The sequence below is a fragment of the Zea mays genome, chromosome 1 (assembly GCF_902167145.1).
Source record: "Zea mays cultivar B73 chromosome 1, Zm-B73-REFERENCE-NAM-5.0, whole genome shotgun sequence".
Classification (NCBI taxonomy): Eukaryota; Viridiplantae; Streptophyta; class Magnoliopsida; order Poales; family Poaceae; genus Zea; species Zea mays.
Genome location: NC_050096.1, coordinates 84,933,438 through 84,957,743, shown reverse-complemented (window position 1 = coordinate 84,957,743; position 24,306 = coordinate 84,933,438). Strand labels below are relative to the sequence as shown.

The 24,306-nt window shown below is 44.3% G+C and overlaps 1 protein-coding gene across 22 annotated transcripts; it reads right to left on the bottom strand.

Moving 5' to 3' along the window:
- Positions 1–319: 319 nt before the first annotated feature.
- LOC100383597 (uncharacterized) lies at positions 320–4,765 on the bottom strand. 22 transcript variants are annotated; one of them, XM_035959593.1, is made up of 8 exons: positions 4,400–4,762; positions 4,048–4,110; positions 3,151–3,337; positions 2,414–2,499; positions 2,177–2,291; positions 1,684–1,783; positions 1,156–1,328; positions 320–679 (listed from the first exon to the last, which is right to left on the bottom strand). In XM_035959593.1, exons 6-8 carry the CDS (start codon positions 1,702–1,704, stop codon positions 658–660), a joined length of 216 nt encoding a protein of 71 aa, XP_035815486.1. In that variant the 5' UTR covers positions 1,705–1,783; positions 2,177–2,291; positions 2,414–2,499; positions 3,151–3,337; positions 4,048–4,110; positions 4,400–4,762; the 3' UTR covers positions 320–657. The 22 variants fall into 22 exon arrangements, with proteins under 22 accessions (XP_035815486.1, XP_035815488.1, XP_035815476.1 ...); XM_035959595.1 differs by having other exon boundaries at positions 4,342–4,478; XM_035959583.1 differs by having other exon boundaries at positions 1,684–1,830; positions 3,151–4,110; positions 4,400–4,765.
- Positions 4,766–24,306: the final 19,541 nt, after the last annotated feature.

Genomic DNA, 24,306 nt, shown 5'->3' with positions numbered 1-24,306 from the left:
TTCATGTTGAATTCATCAAATGTGAAGGACAGGATTGATGCAGTGGTGAGAGCTGTCTTACAAAGTCACTAAGTCGTGGGTTGGAAACAGTCTCTCCGTATTTGTGAGAAGACTTGCCTCGGTTTTATCTTTTTCAGATCTCACTCATGTGAAAGTCTCATTGGGTCTGCGCTATCAAATCCACTAGATCAGGCGGCGCCCATTCGGGCGCCCTATCCAGCACAGGAAAAAAATAAATAAGCAATTGTATTTTATGTTATTTTCAAATTAAATAGTGTATGATCGAATCACCAACAAAACACCAAACTAAACACAGATAGACTGAACATAATCCACAATAAAGTTGCAGCACCAAATTTAAGCGTGTACCATAGTATGACGATTAGGCAAGTTACAGCGAAAATTGTTATAGAATAGCATGACATGATCGAAGTCTATTATCAGGCGACCTAGTTGGGGATAGACAGCTAAGCATGTGATATATACAAGGCATTGGGAGGTATACTTTGGCCGACACAGTCCACACAACCATGCTCATAAGCGTTACACAATCACAAGTGCAGCCTAATTCTGTCTACAAAAGCCAACCAAACATTCCATCTACAAAAGCGACCAAGATGTCCATCCACAGAAGCTAAGCCGTCATCTGTCACGTGTTCAAACCGCGGGTTTGTTGAGGCTACAAACAAAAACAAGAATGTGAGTATAAAGTTCCATAAATATTTCATGTGTCATGTCTTCCAAGCTAATGTTAGATCCAAGCAGGATATCAAACACAGACATATAGTATCGAGGGAAAACAAAGAAGGTCTAATTCACACATTGTCTAGTGGAATTATAATCTTGCAAAACTGTAATTGTGATTAGATCCAACTAAATATGTTTGTATGCCTATTCCATGCCACTGAATTTTGGGACAAGTGGCCATATTGTTTGTGTGTTCTTCATTTGGTTTCAAGGCATAACCAGTTTAAATGTATTGTACTCTCAGGACTGGTTTCAAACTTATTAGAAATGGTACTAAGTGCAGGCTAAAAATAGGAGGCTTCGAAGTATATGGTCTAAATAGGACCAACCCAGCAGTGCACGAACCCAAAGTGGACCTCTGCAGTCAGTTTTAATAGAAGTGTAAATAGCAAGGTTAGACAAACTTACCAGCATAGGATCCATTTTGTGAAACCGATCATGATATCGTTGTCAACATGCTTGTACATCCTATTAGCTTTCTTGATCTGAATGTAGGAGACATTGTAGACATTGCCCTCCTTTATCAGAGGTTTGAAAACGTCAGTGAGTGGAGGGTATATTTGAGCATGAGCACTGCCAGCCTGCACAAAATAAAAGAAACACGATCATCATATTGGCACCACAAAAGTCCTAGAATCTGAAATTATTGCATATTTCTTCCATTATGGTTCCTTTCTGATATACTACACAGGTTTCTCCCATCGTTTAAAAGTCTACTTGCACTACTCCGGTATGTACTGCAGCTAGCAGAAAGAGAGAGCCCACAACAATTATCAATTACTATGCAATACCAATTGAGATGTTGTTTTTTGACAAGGGAGAAAGATAACATTCGTGGCAAACAAAAGTAGCATGAAGCTCAACCATGCATACCCCATATTAAAATTTCTTTGATCTGGTATGCAGCATGCTTCATGTAGTAAGCAGGTCGCGTACCTCCTCGTCGATGAGGACCATATGAGCATGGAAAAGCTTATACTCATCCTCGGGATCATAAATTTTTCACAGACGGGAGACACGTACACACAACCGATCACTGCAATTTCCAATCATAAGGTTACTTATTAGAACCTCCGCCATCTGCTAAGGAAAGCAAAAGGAGGGACAAGAACATTAGTCCAGTGAGTATGTGTCGAGTAAGAGATGATGTAAACATGTTAAATGTCACAATGATCTTAGTACAAAAGAGGTACCATGGATGAGCGACACGTGCATAGAAAATTGCCAAAACCAAAACGAATGGAAGGGAGCAGCAGTATGTTACAAAAATATTCTACAATATGCACATTTGTAACTGGAATAGACAAGATGTGCTATGATGCTGCTGCTAGCGCAACATCTAGCACCTCGTGATTTTTCAGTGCAGTTTTTTTCATAAAATATGAGTATCTAGTTAAACTTAGATAATGTGGGATAATAGACATGTTACCCAATGCTAGAATCTAAGGCTTTCCAAACGCAGCCATATTCTCAATCTTGGAAGCGACGATAATATTTTGCCAGGCAGATAGGCAGATGTGCAGGGATGGTCTAATCTTGTATTACTGAAAATAGAAATGGTGACATATATTGAATATTTCACACATGCATTTCTAGGCGCATCATGGTCATCACCACCATGACCACGAAGATGATTATTGTTGCTCAATATGTGAAGAAGGCTCACCTGAAACAAATTAAATTACTGAATTTAACATTTAATCTGAAGAAGAATGTTGGTAGTCTATGATCATCCTTAATGTTGTCCTCTACCTTCATAAAGGTCAGGTATCAAAAAATCATGAGGCAGACAAATTCAAATTGATCTCAATACTTTATATGGTTTCTACAATGCCCTAATTCTTGGTAGGTTGCATAAGTATAGCAGGATACGATAATTCGTTCTTAATTCACATTTTTAACTTTCAAACATGCTGGCGGCTTACTACCGATACAATTATGTTCATGTGCATAGACAATGTTGCATAATAATGATGTGTGGTCCTCTAATATTTTTATCCACACATTTCAATGCCTAATCCTTGGTGCTCTGCAAGAAGCTCATTCAATCTAAAGGTGCACTATTAACAAACTGATGGAAACTATGTGTACTGTTGACAATACCATTATGTATAAATATAAATGGAAGTGTTACAGGAGTAAAAAGAGATTCAGGAGGTTGGAATCGTTTAGTGTCTACTTTAATAACTCTTCTATCTGGAAGCTGATCACAAAAACTAAGCTTACAGTGAGAAAAGGAACATGGAAGAAATGCAAGCAGGACGACATACTTACAGTGTAACTTTTCATAAGGATTGTGGTCTCAACTCCTAGCTTGTATTCCCGTTTGTAATCATAGTTGTACATAATTTAACTGTCATGACTACATATCCAGCAGGATAGAAAACAATAATAAGAACCTACTCACGCACGACTGCAGCACCGCACCGTGCTACATGCTTCTTCTCCCTCCGGCAAGTGCAGGCTCCTCCTCCTCGTGCACGACCGCGACGCCGCGCCACGCTCCCAGCTGGTCTTCTTCTCCATCGGCGGCCTTCTTCCGTCGAGGCCGAAGGCACTCCTCTGCCTCCTCACCACTACACCGTCGCCGCTGGTCCCGGTTCCGGTACCATGTAAAGTTTTCTGGAAGAGTACAGAGTACACTACTCTACACACACCTCACTGGTATAATAAGTATATATGTACATGTTTAGCTTGTTCGGCTGCCCATGCGGGAGCACTGTTGCAGCTGCAAAATACTATTGCAGCTGCAATTCCTAGAGACAAAATACTGTAGAAGCCGCAGTCGCAGTCGGATTAAAGCCGCAGCGAACAAGCCAGTTAATAGGCCAGGCACTAGGCACACGGCCCAACAAATTCAAAGACATTTAGTTTTTTAATCAGCCATTGACTGCTGACACTTTTCCCTTCCTAACTAACAATTGGTACTTATTTGCATCGGCTTTACCAACAGAACTGCTCTTGTTAAGTTGAACTGTAATGGACTGCTTGTATTTTTTTTGGCAGTTCAGCCAAGCTGATTGTGAGCTACAGCCAATGGCTTGTTGAGTTAAACTGTAGTGTTACATTCACCGCTTGTTATGTCAAACTGTAAGTTACGTTCAATGCTAAAAAAAATCAACTGAGACACAACAAGAAGGCAATATCTGGAATTGATCTCCACAGCCTGCCTTTGGGTTAAAACACACCTCTATAAAAGATCTCGTACGACAAATGTCTTTACAATGTGTGTTTAGTTTTACTATGAAGGATTGGGAAACATTACTTTTTTAAAGGGAGCCGAACATGATTGATTCTCACCTTTGAATGTAGAAATGAAAGACCTGTAGACTGGTACCAAAAACTAACACTGGCACATAGTCCCTATTCATATATAGAAAAAGAAATGTGAGATTACAGAGAACAATAAACAATCTTATGTTATAACTGAACACGGACGCAATTTTTCTTAACTAAAAGAACCCAAGCCTCTATTGTCTTTCTCCAAACCAATTGGTGAAAGTTGCAGCTCAATAATTAAATTTAATCCACCAGACAGCTAGGGCATCAGAGAAACATACTTGAAACCAAAAGGCAAATCTAAGAAAAAGTAACCTAGGGCGTTCTTGGGGGCAGTACGAGGAGGAAGGCGACGGGGTGGGGAGCGGTCCACCTGCACGCGGCCATGAAGGGGAGCTGGGAGGAGGGCAGCGCTAGCGGCTGCATCTCGAAGAAGAATAGGGCGGCGACGGCACATGGAGGAAGAAGGTGTGGCGGCGCCACCGACTGCAGCGTGGCCCAGCGTGCGACAGTGCCCGTGGGAGACGACGGCGTGCGGTTCTCGTTGGCGAAGGGCGTCGCCGCGGGAGGGAGAGAGCGCGGTGGGTGTCGGCGCGGCGAGGAAGAGGATGAGGTGGCGGTGCAGGTACGAAGAGGATGAGCGGGTGTGCTCGCATCGTCGAAGGGAGGGGATCGGAGGCGAGGAGGAGGACTGCGCAGCCGTGGCGAACGCGTCGACCGAGTTGGGAAAGGAAGACCGGACGCAACGCTGCAATTTGGTTGATTTGATGTATAATTTCGGGTCCGTGGTGTGCGGCCACGCGTTGGCTCGCGTGCGGCCGAGAGCGCGTGAAACGCGGGGAGAGACTGAAATTCGAGCGCCTTTTAACTAAAGGTAATATCTATTTTACAATGAACTGGGGTCCAGCCAGGACACTATGGCACAATTCTTATACTGTTCTTTCTATACAAATTTGGGCAAAGTGGAAACAGTAAGCCTATGAAGGTACCATTTAACTTTTGGAGTATTTTTGATGTTTTCAAGACTCACCAACATGGAATATAGAGTATTGTGTACTTTTATGGCTGCTCCACAATTTCTAGTGTTTGATCTCTAGGTAGGGGTGGTAATTGATCATTCAAATGTTTCTTCACAATTCGTTTGAGCCCTTAATTAATTTTAGTTAAAAAATGAATAGAAATAGAGCTCAATCCTAATATAATTTGATCCTTAAATTTTGTAGTGTAAAATTTAGAGTCCATTACCACCCCTATCTCTAGGTGAGAAGGACAGGTTTGACGTAGCGACGAGAAGACTTTCTACTGATCCAAAAGGTCCTAGAATCGACGCAGCCTCTATTTCTTGGGTAAGACTTGCCTCGATTATTTTTGGGGTGTTTGGTTCCACCTAACTAAACTTTAGTCCCTGTCATATTGAATGTTTGTATGATGATTACGAGTATTAAATATAGTCTAATCATAAAACTAATTACATAGATAAAGACTAAAAGATAGACAAATTTATTAAACCTAATCAAACTTATATACAATACTCGTAGTTGATATTCAAACATTTGATGTGACACGAACTAAACTTAAGTCAGAGGAACCATGGGAGCCATTAATACTGGGTTTAACTTTTTTTTTATCTCCAGATCAGGTTTACTCTCCTTGGCCTAATCCATTTTTCAGGATTTTGATGGAAGAAATTCATGTGAGCATATGCATGCACACATAAACCTGTGTTGTTTCGGCCTTTCAGGATACAGCATGGTGAGCAGGACCAGTTGGGCACATGCCCCATCGACTGCGGGTGCATCAGAGGAGGCGCCGCAGTTTTTACTCACTAAACTTCCCAGGCTTGCTCTCCTCAGTCCTCACTCCTCTCCTACAACTCCACTGTATCTGATACGTGGCAAGCAAGGATCGGGTTCGCTGGAGTCAGGACAAGCCGTCAGGATGGCGAGCCTGACAGAGCAGGTCAAGAAGGACGAGCTGCTGCGGACTGCAGTTGGATTTGGACTGCAGCTGTGCCAGCAAATATGCGGCGCTTCCATTTGCTTCAACGAACTCCAACCTGTAACAAAGAAGGCGCTGGCATATCTTTAGCATACGTGTAGGGTATTGCATGGCTTTGATACCATAGTTCTTAAGCCAATTCACTTGAAGGGTATTTTCCTCGTTCCAAACTATAAGTCATTTTAGCTTTAAATATCGGTAGCTTTTAGTAGCCATTGTCCACTTATTCTCAATTGCTGTGAATTAAGAGTAAGACAATACATTTGTTATATGTTAAAGACCTTCGTCTTCCGAATCATTATTCCCTTTCGGGTATAATGCATCTTAGACGAAGGTCATAAATAACAAGTCTTTATTATTTGTAAACATATAAAAATATATTCGCAAGGTATAATATTATGTCACGTATTTATATCATAATAAATGTAAAAGCACTTTTAAAGTTTGTATTACATTGTTATCTTCGGCTTGTTTGAAGGTGGTGATGTAAGGGTAATTATAATCTAGCGTGAATAGTATGGAAGTACTGTTCATCTATTTATAAGCAATCGTACGGCTTCGTTTGTTATTACATTCACATCCTCAACAATTACATACAGAGTTTACAAATGTCATAGGGACAACATTGTCTTTTGCACTCAACAATTTGAACAACACCTTCTCTCTTCGTTGCCTTCTTGCTTCATCGTGACGAAGCCTGCTTCGTCGTACTTCCTTCGAGTTATGTTGAAGCTCTCCTAGTAACGAAGCTCCTGTAATACTTAATGGTATGCTGAAAACAAATATATAACTGTGTTTTTAAAGACCTTCGGAAGACGAAGGCCCTCCAACAATAACCAAAACACTTTCAGAGTCGGGCCAAACGACCTCTTAGTGCTGGTGACTATCATATAAATAAGTATTGAGATATTTATTCAAATACAATTATTGTTTATTTCTAAACACTAAAGTATGTGTGGTATGTTAGTTAGCCTCAAATTTCTAGAGCAGGGGCGCGCGGGTTCGAGTGCTCGCTCTGCACTATTTTTTGCGCGGTGTGGTAGTTGCGCGTGTGGGGCCCACAGGGCACGGCGCCGAGGCGAGGCGCGTGGGTTGGGAGAACTAGTCGGGACACATGGAGCGGCCTTAGAGTGTTAGTGCGGAGGGTGAAGCCGTTGTAGCACCAGGTGCCCACATTAGGGGCTGATTTGGTGGATAGGGATCACGAGGGGATCCATGGGGACATGGATTCCTTCCCATGGATCCCGTCGTGATCCCTATCCACCAAATCAGCCCTAGATTGGTATTGAGATATTTATCCAAATATAATTATTGTTTATTTCTAAACACTAAGGTATGCGTGGTCTGTTGGTTAGTCCTAAATTTCTAGAGCAAGGGGGCGTGAGTTCGAGTGCTCGCTCTGCACTAGTTTTTGTGTGGATGGGGTCGGGTGCTAGGCAGGCGCAGTACCTGGCTGCGCGGGCGCTGCAGTAGCTGAGAGAGCATTGAGCGGGCGTTGGGCGTGGGGCCCATAGGGCACGACGCCAAGGCGGGCATGTGGGGCGGGTGAACCAGTCGGCGCACGTGGGGCGTGCCCAAGAGTGTCAGTGCGGAGGGAGGTGCTCACATTAGGTTCTTAATAGAGTAGTATAGACTAATATTCATGAGTAGATCTGATCATGGACTGCCTGACTCGACAACCTGACCCAATTCGCTCGAACCTGACCCGCCCCGACCAATGCGACGGATGGGCATGAGCCATAGTTTTTGACTCGTAATAATCCACGGGCCGGGTACGTGCCGTGATTTTTGACCCAAAACCCGACTCAACCCGAAAAAACCCGACCCAAAGCCAAAACCCTGATCCAACTCGAAAAAAACCGACACGACACATCCAACAGAGAGGCACGGGCCAACCCGCCTTAAACCGACACTATACACGGGTTAGGCGCATTCCGTGCCAAATGACCTACTACCCTGACCTTGACCTGGCCCGATTTGATATTTGAACATGTCTATTCATGAGACAGCTAACAAATATTTAAGAGAATTAAAAAAATCAAACTAGCTTCTAGAATCCATTAAAATCCTTCACTTGTGTAGGTACATGTCAAATTCGTCGTGTACACGACAAATATTAGGTGACAACTTCAGTTGAAATTCATAGATTTTATTATTAGCGACGAATTTGATATTTTAGAAAATACATGGGTTTTTAACAAATTATTTTATTTTAATCAACAAAAACTCTACTATCCATATGTTCTCTCTATATAGACACACATGAGGGTTAGGAAGGTCAAGGCCCCTCCTCGCCCCCTTGTCTCCACCACTGGCTTTAGCGGCTTTTCTCATCTTCTTTAATTATGCTGGGCTAGAAAAAACAATTGCCAATCATTAGTAGATACATATGTGTCATGAATAGGAAATAAGCTAGAGAGAAATTTCTATACAATCGACTATAGAGATTTTTTTCCTCCTCTCCTCTAAATATAGGGGAGATTCCCTCTCCTAATTCCTCTAACAACATCCTCTTAATATGGAGGATGTTCCTTCGTTCTCTGTATATAGAGATTCTCTTCACTCTTCTTTATCCATGTTGATACTTCAAACAATAGTTTAAGATATATATATATATATATAACATTAAATGATATAACAAACACATGCCTAAAAACATTTTAAATAAAATATGCCTCTAATATAGTTATTTATGTATAGAGGACGAGATATAGAAGACGCTGCTGAAGGGGAACGAGATATAAAGGATATAATCTTTTGGAGGATACAATAATTATTCTAGTTGAACTACATTGAGCATGGCCCAAATAAGTAATAAAATGACAAATAGATCATTGTTGGATAGTAAATTTGATGTTGGGGTCTGATAAAATACTACATAACTTTCACATCGGTTTATAGATAAAATCAAATGTACATCGCATGCATGACAATGATCTATTTAAGTCACACATACGATGATAATATAGCGATACAATGCGATGTTTATTACAAAACCATAACTTGTCACAAAATGACCAAAGGGTTTAAAACAAAAACTACATCTAAGTACGAGCGAAGGAGGGTCTCCATCCTTGTAAGCATTTGACTAAGGATGCACCAACCCAGTATGGTCGCCACTGTCGAAGATTATTCGATAGTGAATTTATGAGGTAGGTCATTGTCATGGTTTCAACCCCACAACAAGTAAATTTGTAGGTTATGATGGGGCTAGTGGGTTGCTGGCCCAATGGCTTTACTCATGACGAGCTTATGGGATAGAGTTTAGACTGGTTCGGACAAAACTCCTACGTATAGTATGGCGATGAAACCTTTGTTGCTGGCTTTCATGTGTTATAAGGTAGAGCGCTTGGATGAAGTCTTTGTTGCTGGCTTTCACATGTTACAGGGCAGAGAACTTAGATCTCGTGCTTGTGTGAGAAGTATTACAATCTGAGTTTGCCTGCCTCTATGGTTCGACCCTCATTCCTTTATATAGTCGGAGGAACGAGTGGCCATTGTTACATGAAGATTTTGATGGGGTACACCATTCCTATCTTTGGACATGTGGTCCTTTCTAGTATGTCACCACACATGCATCAGTTGTCATCTTTTGTCAGACCATCAGGGTGGTTGAGTCGTATGGGTGTCTAATGCTTTACCACCTGGTACACTTATGTGCGAGTAGTTCGCTTCAAAATCTTACTCTCTGCCTTCATCCCATACATCCATATTGACACCATACTCCTTGAAGTGAGGCCCTCCATGACTTGCAGTGCTTTTAGTCAGAGTAGGAGAGACTTCTAGGTCCTTCATACTATACCTTTCCTTAGTCGTTACATTCCTTGGCCATGGACATGCGTCCATTGGTAAAGGTGGACATGTGTCGATTGGTAAAGGGATCCTAAATGTACTATACCTTTTCAGAGGCTCATGACACCCCTAGGCTATAATGTCCTTTCAGAGGCACATGATCTAGGCTGACCAGGTTTGGCATAACTGAGGTTTAGGACGACTGACTGAGGAGACTTGGGTCGGGACTCGTTTAAGGTGCCTTGGTTGGGAAACCCATTTTTAGGAACCTTTAGGTAGGTTTGCTTGGGCCCGACCTAGTTAGTATGGTTTGGTCGAGGGACTATGCCAGGTTTGCTATGATCAGTATGTCGTGGTCAAGTTCTACTTTGTCATGTTGAGTCTAATAGGTTGGGGTGATTGAGCTGGGTCCAACATAGTGAGAAGGACTAGGTTGGGGGATTTTAGTTGGGTTGCTATGGTTGGGCCTAACTTTGTTGAGGTGAACTAGCTGAGGATGATATGCCTAGAGTTTGTTCCCATGAAGGTTTTTTATCCTTTGAGTGGTTTTTTCATGTTTATTTTTGGGCACCCTGTATATGAGCTCATGTTAGTCGTGTAATCAAGACATAAAGGTAAAGGCATGGGAAACACACTTGTGCCCTATTTGTGGTGGTGACTATTGATATGCAATGTGATCTGATGATTGCCCTCTTGTGGCTTCCTAACCCTTGTTTTATAGTCCAAGAAGGGGTGGTGTTTATAGGATATTTATTTAGGTCAGTTACAAGATATGGATTGCAACTGAGCCTAATAAGGAATCATAACAGAGTCTATCGATCTCATCTCTTGATCTAATTAAATGCTTACCATCTTTATCTTTCTAGAGTAATTTCACAAAGAGGATTTCCCTCTAGTCGTGCTAGTCGAGTCCCTAGGCTCTCAATTGAAACCCATGGACCCACTAGTCATATCTATAACAGTAGCCTAAGTCTTATTTGGTCGAGTCATTGGCTTAGTCATATAAGACTCTTATCTTGAATCTTATTGATTAGCTTGATCTTGTTGTATTCAAGTTTCTTTGTCTTTTGACTAAGTCCCCAACTTTGCTAGGGCTGCATCATGTTCTATGTTTAATGCCCACATATATTCATGTATTACTTCCATTCGTCTGGTCTACAAATGATCTATCCTGTGTTGATAAAAGCATAATTGAACAGAATATTAATGTCAACCCAAAGATCAAACCGAGAAAACAAAAGCTTAGGAAGATATCTGAAGAAAGAGCAAAAAGTGCCAGGATTAAAGTAAAATGGCTCCTCAATGTCGGGGTCATATGAGAAATTGACTACCTCCAAGTGGATGACAAATAACCAAGAAGCCTAGTGGGAAGTGCAGAATGTGTATTGATTTCATCGATCTAAACAAAGCTTCTCCAAAGGATCAATTTCCATTGCCACACATAGACTCCTTAATGGATGCAACATCAAGCTTTGAAATGGTGATCCTACTTGACTACTACTCCTATTATCATCTAATTTGGATTAAAAAATAAGATGAGCTAAAGCATGGGTTCATCATGCCCAACCGAACATGTTACTATCTTTGAATGCCAAAAGTGCTGAAGAACACAGGCAAAAGTTTCAATTGGAAGACAACTAATGTCTTGAGTAGTCAAATTAGGATAAATGTCCTCACTTATGTTGATGACATAATAGTATAAAGTACGAAGCAATAGAGCACATAAAGGATTTAGAGGAAAAAACTTGCCATCTTTCGAAAGGCGTGGCTTAAGCTAAAACTAGATAAATGTGTCTTTGGAGTGAGAAAAGGAAAACTTCTAGGATGCCTTATTTCAACCAAAGGCATCGAGGCAAACCCCACATAGACTTAAGCTAGAGTTCGGATGGAACCACTAACAACAAGAAAGGAGGCTCAAAGACTTGCTGGCTGGCTAGCTTCGTTAAATAGGTTCATAGCAAGATCAATCGAGCGAAGTCTACCTTTCTTTGAGGTCCTAAGGTCAACATAAGTATTTGAATGGGGCCCAAAGAAGCAAAAAAACTTTGAAGAATTGAAACAACACTTTATTCAACTAACTACCCTTTCCTCATCAACACTAGAGGCTCCATTACTCCTGTATGTAGCCACCTCACATTCAATAGTCAATGCTACTTTCGTGCAAGAAAGAATAGATGGAGGGCATAAAAAACATAGCTCGATCTATTTTGCATCTGAAGCTCTAGAACATCTAAGTTAAATTATTCATAAAATGAGAAGCTACAATATGCAATAGTGATGGCATCAAGGAAGCTTCAACATTATTTTCAATTACATCACATAATGATACCTTCATTCCAACCTGAAAGTCGCCTAAAGGGGGGTGGATAGGTGAAATCTGAAAATTATAAACTTAAGCACACGCTACAAGCCGAGGTTAGCGTTAGAATGAATATTAAGTCCAGGAGAGAGGGGAAAACAAATCAACCAAGAAATAAAGCGGATAGACATGGTGACTTGTTTTACCGAGGTTCGGTTCTAAAGAACCTAGTCCCCGTTGAGGTGGTCACAAAGACCAGGTCTCTTTCAACCCTTTCCCTCTCTCAAACGGTCACTTAGACCGAGTGAGGCTTCTTCCTTAATCTCACGGGTCACTTAAACCCCGCAAGGATCACCACACAATTGGTGTCTCTTGCCTCGCTTACAAAGCACTTGAGAGTAAGAAGTGAGAGAGAAGAAAGCCAACCAAGCAACAAGAGCAACAAAGAAACACAAGAACGATCCTCTCACAAGTTCTAAATCACTAGAATTGAATTGGGGACTTTGATTGGATCGGTGGCTTTGATTTGTTTCTTGGAGTGTTGCACTTTGCTCTTGTATTGAATGAAGTGTGATGAATGCATGGATGGTTGGAGTGGAGGTGGTTGGGGAGGGGCTGCTATCGATGGGCGCACCGGACAGTCCGGTGCGCCAGCCACGTCACCCAACCGTTAGGGTTCGGGCGCAGTCGACCGTTGGAGCCATTGTCTTATAGTGGCACCGGACAGGTACTGTTCACTGTCCGGTGCGCCTCTGACGGCTGCTCTGCTCTGCCGCACACTGTTTGCTCACGGTTCATCTGATTCTTCAGCTTTTGCAGTCGACCGTTGCACGAAGGAGGCCGTTGCTCCGCTGGTGCACCGGACAGTCAAGTGGCACACCGGACAGTCCAGTGAATTATAGCGGAGCACGCCTAGAGAAACCCGAGGGTGGCGAGTTTAGAGCTGTACGGTCCTGGTGCACCGGACACTGTCCAGTAGCACACCGGACAGTCCGGTGCGCCAGACGAGGGCACCCTTCGGTTCCTTTGCTCCTTTGCTTTTGAACCCTAACTTTGATCTTTTATTGGTTTGTGTTGAACCTTTATGCACCTGTAGAATATATAATCTAGAGCAAACTAGTTAGTCCAATATTTGTGTTGGGCATTCAACCACCAAAATTATTAATAGGAAAAGGTTAAACCCTATTTCCCTTTCAATCTCCCCCTTTTTGGTGATTGATGCCAACACAAACCAAAACAAATATATAAGTGCATAATTGAACTAGTTTGCATAAGGTAAGTGCATAGGTTGCTTTCTTTCTTTTAACATTTTGGACCACGCTTGCACCACTTGTTTTGTTTTTGCAAATTCTTTTGGGAAGTCTTTTCAAAATCTTCTTGCAAATAGTAAAAGGTATATGAATGAGATTGCGAGAAGCATTTTCAAGATTTGAAATTTCTCCCCCTGTTTCAAGTGCTTTTCCTTTGACTAAACAAAACTCCCCCTAAGTAAAATTCTCCTCTTATCTTTCAAGAGGGTTTTAATAGATACCAATTGGAACTTATACTTAGATACTAGTTTTGAAATTCCATCTTTTAAATATACCAATTTGAAAATATCATATTAATTGAAGAAATTTCTATCATAAGATACCAATTGAAAAGACAGACATAAATCATTATTTCAAAAAATTTTGAAGTTTGGTGGTGCGGTCCTTTTGCTTTGGGCTTGATATTTCTCCCCCTTTGGCATTAATCGCCAAAAATGGAGACATTGAGAGCCCTTTTTACTTTCTCCCCCATTGGTACAAGTAAATATGAGTGAAGATTAAACCAATCGAAGAGTGGTGTGGAGTGACGACGAAGAGTAAATGGTACCGATAGAGTGGAGTGGAAGCCTTGTCTTCGCCGAAGACTCCATTTCCCTTTCAATCTACGACTTAGCATAGAAATACACTTGAAAAACACATTAGTCGTAGTCATGAAAGAGATATGATCAAAGGTATATAAATGAGCTATGTGTGCAATGTTTCAATCAAAATTCCGAGAATCAAGTATATTTAGCTCATTCCTAAGTTTGCTAAAGGTTTTCTCATCTAATGGCTTGGTAAAGATATCGACTAATTGTTCTTTGGTGCTAACATAAGCTATCTCGATATCCCCCCTTTGTTGGTGATCCCTCAAAAAGTGATACCGAATGTCTATGTGCTTAGTGCGGCTGTGTTCAACGGGATTATCCGCCATGCGAATTACACTCTCATTGTCACATAGGAGAGGGACTTCGCTCAATTTGTAGCCATAGTCCCTAAGGGTTTGCCTCATCCAAAGTAATTGCACACAACAATGACCTGCGACAATATACTCGGCTTCGGCGGTAGAAAGAGCTACTGAGTTTTGTTTCTTTGAAGCCCAAGACACCAGGGATCTCCCTAGAAACTGACAAGTCCCTGATGTGCTCTTCCTATCAATTTTACACCCTGCCCAATCGACATCGGAATATCCTATCAAATCAAAAGTGGATCCCTTGGGGTACCAAAGACCAAACTTAGGAGTGTAAACTAAATATCTCATGATTCTTTTCACGGCCCTAAGGTGAACTTCCTTAGGATCGGCTTGGAACCTTGCACACATGCATACAGAAAGCATAATATCCGGTCGAGATGCACATAAATAGAGTAAAGATCCTATCATCGACTGGTATACCTTTTGATCTACGGACTTACCTCCCGTGTTGAGGTCGAGATGCCCATTTGTTCCCATGGGTGTCTTGATGGGCTTGACATCCTTCATTCCAAACTTGGTAAGTATGTCTTGAATGTACTTTGTTTGGCTGATGAAGGTGCCTTCTTGGAGTTGCTTGACTTGAAATCCTAGAAAGTACTTCAACTCCCCCATCATAGACATATCGAATTTTTGAATCATGATCCTACTAAACTCTTCACAAGTTGATTTGTTAGTAGACCCAAATATGATATCATCAACATAAATTTGGCATACAAACAAATCTTTTGCAATAGTTTTAGTAAAGAGTGTAGGATCGACTTTACTGACTTTGAAGCCATTAGTGATAAGAAAATCTCGTAGGCATTCATACCATGCTCTTGGGGCTTGTTTGAGCCCATAAAGCGCCTTTGAGAGTTTATAAACATGGTTAGGGTACTCACTATCTTCAAAGCCGGGAGGTTGCTCAACATAGACCTCTTCTTTGATTGGTCCATTGAGGAAGGCACTTTTCACGTCCATTTGATAAAGCTTAAAGCCATGGTGAGTAGCATAGGCAAGTAATATGCAAATTGACTCAAGCCTAGCTACGGGTGCATAGGTTTCATCAAAATCCAAACCTTCGACTTGTGAATATCCCTTGGCCACAAGTCAGGCTTTGTTCCTTGTCACCACACCATGCTCATCTTGCTTGTTGCGGAATACCCATTTGGTACCTACAACATTTTGGTTAGGACGTGAAACTAAATACCATACCTCATTCCTCGTGAAGTTGTTGAGCTCCTCTTGCATTGCCAACACCCAATCCGAACCTCTAAGTGCATCCTCCACCTTGTATGGATCAATAGAGGACACAAAAGAGTAATGTTCATAAAAACGAGCGACTTGAGATCGAGTTGTTACCCCGTTATAAATGTCACCGAGAATTGAGTTGACGGGGTGATCTCTTTGAATTGCTTGGTGGACTCTTGGGTGTGGCGGTCTTTGACCCTGTATCTCTTGCTCATCTTCCTTGTTTTTATTGACTTGATCTCCTCCTTGATTATTGCCCTCCTCTTGAGGTGGCTCATCCTGTTGATCTTCATCATCATCTTGAGCCTGTTCCACATCTTGAGTTGGTGGAGATCATTGCATGGAAGATGATGGTTGATCTTGTGCTTGTGGAGGCTCTTTGGATTCCTTAGGATACACATCCCTAATGGACATGTTCCTTAGCGCGATGCCTGGAGCCTCTTCATCATCTAGTTCATCAAGATCAACTTGCTCTACTTGAGAGCCATTAGTCTCATCAAACACAATGTCACAAGAAACCTTAACTAATCCAGTGGATTTGTTGAAGACTCTATATGCCCTTGTGTTTGAATCATATCCTAGTAAAAAGCCTTCTACAGCCTTAGGAGCAAATTTTGATTTTCTACCTCTTTTAATAAGAATAAAACATTTGCTACCAAAGACTCTAAAATATGAAACATTGGGCTTTTTACAGGTAAGGAGTTCATAAGATGTCTTCTTGAGGATTCGATGAAGATACATCAGGTTGATGGAGTAGCAGGCGGTGTTAATCGCCTCAGCCCAAAACCGGTCCAGAGTCTTGTACACATCAAGCATGGTCCTTGCCATGTCCAATAGAGTTCTATTCTTCCTCTCCACTACACCATTTTATTGTGGTGTGTAGGGAGAAGATAACTCATGCTTGATGCCCTCATCCTCAAGGAAGCCTTCGATTTGTGAGTTCTTGAACTCTGTCCCGTTGTCGCTTCTTATCTTTTTGATCCTTAATCCGAACTCGTTTTGAGCCCGTCTTAAGAATCCCTTTAAGGTCTCTTAGGTTTGAGATTTTTCTTGTAAAAAGAATACCCAAGTGAAGCGAGAATAATCATCCACAATTACTAGATAGTACTTACTCCCGTCGATGCTTATGTAAGCGATCAGGCCGAATAAATCCATGTGGAGTAGCTCAAGCGGCCTGTCGGTCGTCATGATGTTCTTGTGTGGACGGTGGGAGCCAACTTGATTTCCTGCTTGATATGCGCTACAAATACTGTCTTTCTCAAAATGAACATTTGTTAGTCCCAAAATGTGCTCTCCCTTTAGAAGTTTGTGAAGATTCTTCATTCCAACATGGGCTAGTCGGTGATGCGAGAGCCAACCCATATTAGTCTTAGCAATTAAGCAAGTATCGAGTTCATCTCTATTAAAATCAACTAAGTATAGCTGATCCTCTAATACTCCCTTAAATGTTACTGAATCATCACTTCTTCTAAAGACAGTAACACCTATATCCGTAAAAAGACAGTTGTAGCCCATTTTACATAATTGAGAAACTGAAAGCAAATTGTAATCTAAAGAATCTACAAGAAAAACATTGGAAATAGAATGGTCAGGTGATATAGCAATTTTACTAAGTCCTTTGACCAAACCTTGATTTCCATCCCTGAATGTGATATCTCTTTGGGGATCTTCGTTTTTCTCGTCAGAGGAAAACATTCTTTTCTCCCCTGTCATGTGGTTTGTGCATCCGCTATCAATTATCCAACTTGAGCCCCTGGATGCATAAACCTGCAAAACAATTTAGGCCTTGTTCTTAGGTACCCAAATAGTATTGGGTCCTTTGATGTTAGAAACAAGCACCTTGGGTACCCAAACACAAGTCTTTGACCCCTTGTGTTTGCCCCCAACATATTTGGCAACTACTTTGCCTGATTTGTTAGTAAGCACATAAGATGCATCAAAAGTCTTAAATGAAATGTTAGATTCATTTGATGTAGTAGGAGTTTTGTTTTTAGACATTTTAGCATGTGTAGAATGCCTAGAGCTAGATGCCTCATTCTTATACATAAAAGCATGGTGAGAAACATAATGAGATTTCTTAGCATGAATTCTCCTAATTTTGTGTTCGGGATAACCAGCAGGATATAAAATATAGCCCTCGTTATCCTGAACCATGAGAGCCTTGCCTTAACAAAGTTAGACAATCTTTTAGGGGCTTTAAGTTTGACATTGCTTCCCTGTTGGAAACCAATGTCATCCTTGATGCCAGGGCATCTCCCATTATAGAGCATGCTTCTAGCAAATTTAAACTTTTCATTTTCAATTTCATGCTCATTTATTTTAGCATTTAATTGAGCTATATGATCATTTTGTTGTTTAATTAAAGCAAGGTGATCATGAATAGCATCAATATTAACATCTCTACATCTAGTACAAATAGTAACATGATCAACACTAGATGTAGAAGGTTTGCAAGCATTTAATTCATCTATCTTAGATTTTAGCATGGCATTTTCATTTCTAAGACAGGAAATAGAATCATTGCAAACATTCAACTCTTTAGCCTTGGAAATTAAACTAGCATTTTCATTTTTAAGGCTAGAAATTGATTTATTCAATTTATCAATCTTAGTGATTAAACCAGCATTTTCATTTCTAAGATTGGAAATTTAATCATTACAAGAATTTAATTTTTCAACCTTAGCATTTAAACTAGCATTCTCAGTTCTAAGGTTAGAAATAGTGTCATGGCAAATGCTAAGCTCCTTAGTCAAGTTTTCATTTTTCTCTACTTCCTGAGCATAAGCATTTTTCACTTTAACATGTTTTTTATTTTCCTTAATAAGGAATTCCTCTTGGCTGTCCAAGAGTTCATCCTTCTCATGAATAGCACCTATCAGTTCATTTAATTTTTTCCTTTTGTTGCATGTTAAGGTTGGCAAAAAGAGTAAATAAATCATCTTCATCATCACTAGAACTACCCTCATCACTAGATGTAGTATACTTGGGGGCGTTTCTAGTTTGTACCTTCTTCTTTTTGCCGTTCTTTGCCATGAAGCACTTGTGGCCGACGTTGGGGAAGAGGAGGCCCTTGTTGACGGCGATGTTGGCGGTAGGCACGTCAGAGGAGGAGTCGGTGGAGCTCTCGTCAGAGTCCCATTCCCGACACACGTGAGCATCGCCGCCCTTCTTCTTGTAGTATCTCTTCTTCTCCTTCTTCTTTCCCTTCTTGTCATTGTCCCTGTCACTATCACTAGACATATGACATTTAGCGATAAAATGACCGGGCTTACAACATTTGTAGCACACCCTCTTGGAGCAGGGCTTGTAGTCCTTCCCCCTCCTTTGCTTGAGGATTTGGCGAAAGCTTTTGATGATAAGCGCCAACTCCTCATTGTCGAGCTTGGAGGTGTCGATGGGGAGTCTACTTGATGTAGACTCTTCTTTCTTTTCTTCCGTCGCTTTGAATGCGACGGGTTGCACCTCGGGTGTGGAGGTGCCGCCTTGCTCCCGCAAGTTGATGATTTGTTTGGAGCCTTTGATCATCAATTCAAAGCTCACAAACTTACCTATAACCTCCTCGGGAGACATTAGCTTATATCTAGGATCACCACGTATTAATTGAACTTGCGTAGGATTGCGAAAAACGAGTGATCTTAGAATAACCTTGACCATTTCATGGTCATCCCATTTGGTGCTCCCGAGGTTGCGCACTTGATTCACCGAGGTCTTGAGCCAGTTGTACATAGCTTGTGGCTCCTCTCCTTGGTTGAGGATGAAACGACCGAGCTCCCCCTCGATCGTCTTCCGTTTGGTGATCTTTGTCACCTCATCTCCCTCGTGCGTGGTCTTGAGCACGTCCCAAATCTCCTTGGTGCTCTTCAACCCTTGCACTTTTTTATACTCCTCTCGACATAGAGAGGCGAGGAGTATAGTAGTGGCTTGGGAGTTGAAGTGCCGGATTTGGGCGACCTCGTCGGAGTCGTAGCCTTCATCCCCCACGGATGGTACCTGCGCTCCAAACTCAACAATATCCCATATACTTGCGTGGAGTGAGATTAGGTGATGCCTTATTTTATCACTCCACATACAATAGTCATCACCATAAAAAACGGTGGTTTGCCTAATGAGAAGGAAAGTAAAGGAGCGCGCTTTGAGATACGAGGATAGCAAAGTGGCATCTTACTATACTTCTTGCGCTCATGACGCTTAGAAGTGACGGATGCGGCGTCGGAGCCGGATGCGGAGGGCGATGAATGTAACGCCCTGAATTTGGGGGTAGAATTTTTTCTTCTTTTCTCTCACCAAATTCGGGCGTTACTCTCTTTTCTCTTTCCCCGTTTGCTCTTTCTTCCCAATTTCAAACCAGTATAGCGGCAGGTGTCCGTGTCATGTATAAACCAAAACCTAAGTGTCATGGGTGTTGCATCATGCCGAAGCACATTTCTTTGTCTGATGTTGAATGTTCGTCTCGTTCCGTTCCGGATTTCGGTTCGCGATTTAATTCCGTTTAGTGGTCGCGCTCGTCGTGGGTTTTTCGATCCGCGAAGTGGCCCGGCCCAGCTCAACCTAGTCCAGCCCAGCCCAGCCGGCCCGGCCCGCCCCGGCCTGCGCGCCCCTGGCGCCTAACCCCCCCATGCGCCCCCTCCTCTCTCTCTCCCTCTCTCATTTGGATCTCCCGCGCAACAACCTCCCCTCTCCCTCTTCCACCTCTCTCTCCCCGTGGTGCCCTAGGATTTGGAGACGGCGATCACCGGATTTTGGACCCCGAGGTGAGCTCCCCTCCCCTCCCCTTCTCTTCTCTCTCTCTCCCTCTCCCTCCTCTTCTTCCCCGCGCGCACGCCCTCCCTCTTCCCCCTGCCCGCGCCCGACCCCGCCCCTGCCCGGCGCGGCGGCGCCCCTGCCCGCCCGCTCGGCCCTCCCCGCGGCGGCGCTCGGCGCCCGCCCCCGGCTCGCCCGCCCGGCCTCCCTCCCGCGGCGGCGCTCGGCTCCCCGTCCCCGGCCTCCCTCCCCGGCGGCGCCCGCCCGGTCTCCCTCCCCGGCGGCGCTCGGCCCCTCCCCCCTCCCTCCCCGGCGGCCTCGCCCGCCCGGCCTCCCTCGGCGCGGTGGCGCTCGGCCCCCGCTCGGCCTCGCCCGCCCGGCCTCCCTCGGCGCGGTGGCGCTCGGCCCCCCGCTCGCCCCCCCGCTCGGCCCCTTCCCCCTCCCTCCCCGGCGGCGTTCGGCCTCCGCTCGGCCCTCCCCGGCGCGGCGGCGCCCGTCCCCGGCCTCCCCTCGCGCGGCCCCACCCCGGCCCCCGGCGGCGCTCGGCCTCGCCCCCTGCCCGTCCCCGGCCCCTGCGCGCAGCCCCGCCCCTCGGCTCGGCCGGCCATGGTGGCCCGGCACCCTCCCGCGGCGCGGCGAGCCCCGCTCGCCCGCGCGCCCCCGCCCCTGGCCGGTTCAACCGCCCCCCTGGCCGGTTCAACCGCCCTGGCCCCAGCTCGCCCGCCCGTTCCCCCGTCTCGGCCTCGCCCGTATCTTCGCTCGCCCGCGCTCGCAGTGATTATTCGTTAATTAGCGTGTTGCGTCGCGCGCTTCGCCGCGCGACGGATTTGTCTAAATTCAGATTCTATCTTATGTTGCGTCGTGCGCTTCGTCGCGCGACGATCCGTTTTTGTTTCAGGTTGTTTAAGGTGTAACGCCGCGTGTGTATTCACGCGACGTTCCACTTTGGACTCAGTTTAGTCGACGTATGCCGTCGTGCGCTTCGTCGCGCGACGCTTAGCGTCTCCTCGTAACTAAGGCAAAGTGTCTCATTGCGTGCTCGGTCGCGCGACGAGTCGTTAACTTCTTAATTTGTTTTAGAGAGCTTTGTCGCGCGTCTCGCCGCGCGACCATCCTTTTATTTATCTCCACCTGCTTATAATAATTAGACATGAAACATGACTTTACTTTACGCTAAACATAGTGTCTACATTAAATTTCCTTCCATTAAGCGAGTGGTTAATTTATAATCATGTAACGTTATCGTTTCTCGACTGTCTTTTCCTCTTTCTCTCTTAACCGTACTCGCGAGCCTGCGTAGAACGTCTGTTTACTTATTGCATTCTATTGTATGGTGTACTGTTCTTTGGTATTAAAATATGTGGATGTATGTATGTTTGCGCTCGCATAGAGAACGATCCGGTTGAAGAGCCCGAGGAACTCGCAGGAGAAGCCCCTGTGCAGCAGTCGTTTGGTGGAGGCAAGTGTCCCTTGACCTATCTATGTCCTATTCATTATTTAATTCACCTCCCGCTTTACACATTTATGCCTAAGGATTGACTAGCTTTTGTTATCCATGTCCTTGTTTACCTATCTGGGTTGGATTATTACTGTTTAGCTTTATGCTATTGCTTAACTCTAATCAATGAACATGATGAGATTATCTATGATACGCTGTTTTCCCTTCTCTTATTATGATGTTGTACTTGTGGTCATCAAGGGGGCTCGAGCGGTTTCTCGAGTGCCTCTCCGTAAGGACCTGTTCTATGGATGACCGCCCGGGAAAACAGTGCAACCATGAGGGTGGAATGGGGTGCCCTTAGCTGATTAATTAGAGGATCCGGGGTGTAGTTCACTTAGCCGTCGTGCCGTCAATGGGGCTCGGTGTATGCGGCTCGCTCTGCCAAGTTTGGGTTCGCCCCTTGGGGAGGAGTGCGGTGCATTTAGGAAACCTAACGGGTGGCTACAGTCCCGGGGAATCTTTGTAAAGGCTACGTAGTGATGCCCTGCTGGGTCACCTTGGTAGTGATCAATGGAGAGTCATGATCTCCGGGCAGAATGGGAATCACGGCTTGTGGGTAAAGTGCACAACCTCTGCAGAGTGTTTGAAAAACTGATATATCAGCCGTGCTCACGGTTATGAGCGGCCAAGGGAGCTCCAGTGATTAGTGGTACTTGATCAGAGATACTTTGGTACAGGTGGTTATGAGATTGTTGATTCTGGTTATGACTATGGTGCTGGTAAGTGGTACTCTTTCCGTTTGGAAAGGAGTACGTTTGGGTTAATAACCTGGGTTAATGCTAAAACTTGGCTTTCTACTAGTAAGTAATAATCTGACCAACTAAAAGCAACTGCTTGACTTATCCCCACATACAGCTAGTCCACTACAGCCAAACAGGATACTTGCTGAGTATGTTGATGTGTACTCACCCTTGCTCTACACACCAAACCCCCCCCATCCCCAGGTTGTCAGCATTGCAACCACTGCTCAGGCGAAGATGAAGCTGTGGAAGGAGACTTCCAGGAGTTCCAAGATTACGACGAGTTCTAGGTGTGGGTTAGCGGCAACCCCCAGTCGGCTGCCTGTGAAGGCCGCGATTATCTACGTTTCTTTTCCGCACTTTGATTTATTGTAAGAACTATATGGACGTCTCAGACGTATGATGTAATCGACTATTTCCCTTATTAATACTATTTTGAGCACTGTGTGATGATGTCCATATTATGTAACTGCTGTGTACGTGAATAACTGATCCTGGCACGTACATGGTTCGCATTCGGTTTGCCTTCTAAAACCGGGTGTGACATAAGTGGTATCAAAGCCGTGCTGACTGTAGGACCGCTAACCTAGAGTAGAATGGTCGTTCTAAGGACTATAGACCTCTGTCTCTGCCTTGACTTTGATATCTCTTCAAAAGTTGGTCATACCGACCAAACCTATGTTCTACTATATATTATACCTTGCTGAAAATTGTGTTTTATTCTAATCCTTCATTTACTTATGATTCACTATTTGCTGGTCATATTAATTCTGTTCTTACCCTTTTGCTTGCGATGTCTTTTGTAGATGGCTCGACTTAGACACACTGCACGAAAGTCAGTCATCCCCTTCTTACCCTCCCGCCTTGCTGAGCGTCCGCTTCGCCGTCCCGTGGCCGGACAGTCCAGCCACTTGGAGAGACTACACCACCGCCTGCGTGAGGAGCAGGAACGTCGACGACAGGAGCAGCAGAGCTCTTCCTTCTCGCTCCAACAGGAGATAGAGTCTGTGAGGAGCTGCTCCCCTGTGCTTCCTCTGGAGGCGCCCCCTGCATCACCCCTGGGCGTCCCAGCTTCTGGAGTAGCTGCTGGAGGAGACCCAGACGACGGAGATGGCGACGACAGCTCGAGCCACGACACCGACTTCTCTGCTAACCCTGAGCCGGAAGGATGGGTTGCTCGACCCATCACTCGCGACGCTGCTCGCGGGTGTCACTTCCACGATGCGCTCGACACCCTGCTACGTCGGGCATTTAACCGGCATACTTGGTCCGTCGAGTATCGCTGTGTGGTCTACCAGCATGGTCGCGGGGTCTACCCGGACCGCTGGGAGGCAACTTGCTTGGTGCGCTGCCCGGAGAACAGTCTCCAGGGTGCGGAGGCCTGTTCAGAGCACTATTCTATCTCTGAGCGGGACTCAGCTGAGGCAGCCATGCAAGATGCTGCACGGCGTGCGCTTTCGCACTACTGCTCGGTTTTCGGTGGGGCAGCTGATGGTCTTGACCTGAAGTATTACCCCCGCCGTCCATCTGGCAGCACAGGAGGCGTGATTGTCTCACCTGTCGGTGAGGGCAATCCTAGGTTGAGCAGCACAGTCAACCTAGCCGCCGTGCTAAACACGGAGCTGGACCATGCATTAGACGAGCTGAGTAGGGCTCGTGCTGAGATCGCCCTGCTGCGGGCTGAGCGCGCGGAACGTCGTCACCTGGATGGTGGTTCC

What these genes read in the sequence shown, in the direction of transcription:
- LOC100383597 (XM_035959557.1), bottom strand. Translation starts at nt 1,704, where the DNA reads ATGGTCCTCATCGACGAGGAG. An exon ending in TGGTCCTCATCGACGAGGAG is followed by an intron (nt 1,329 to 1,683) that starts GTACGCGACCTG and finishes TATTTTGTGCAG; the next exon opens with GCTGGCAGTGCTCATGCTCA. An exon ending in ACAAAATGGATCCTATGCTG is followed by an intron (nt 680 to 1,155) that starts GTAAGTTTGTCT and finishes TTTTGTTTGTAG; the next exon opens with CCTCAACAAACCCGCGGTTT.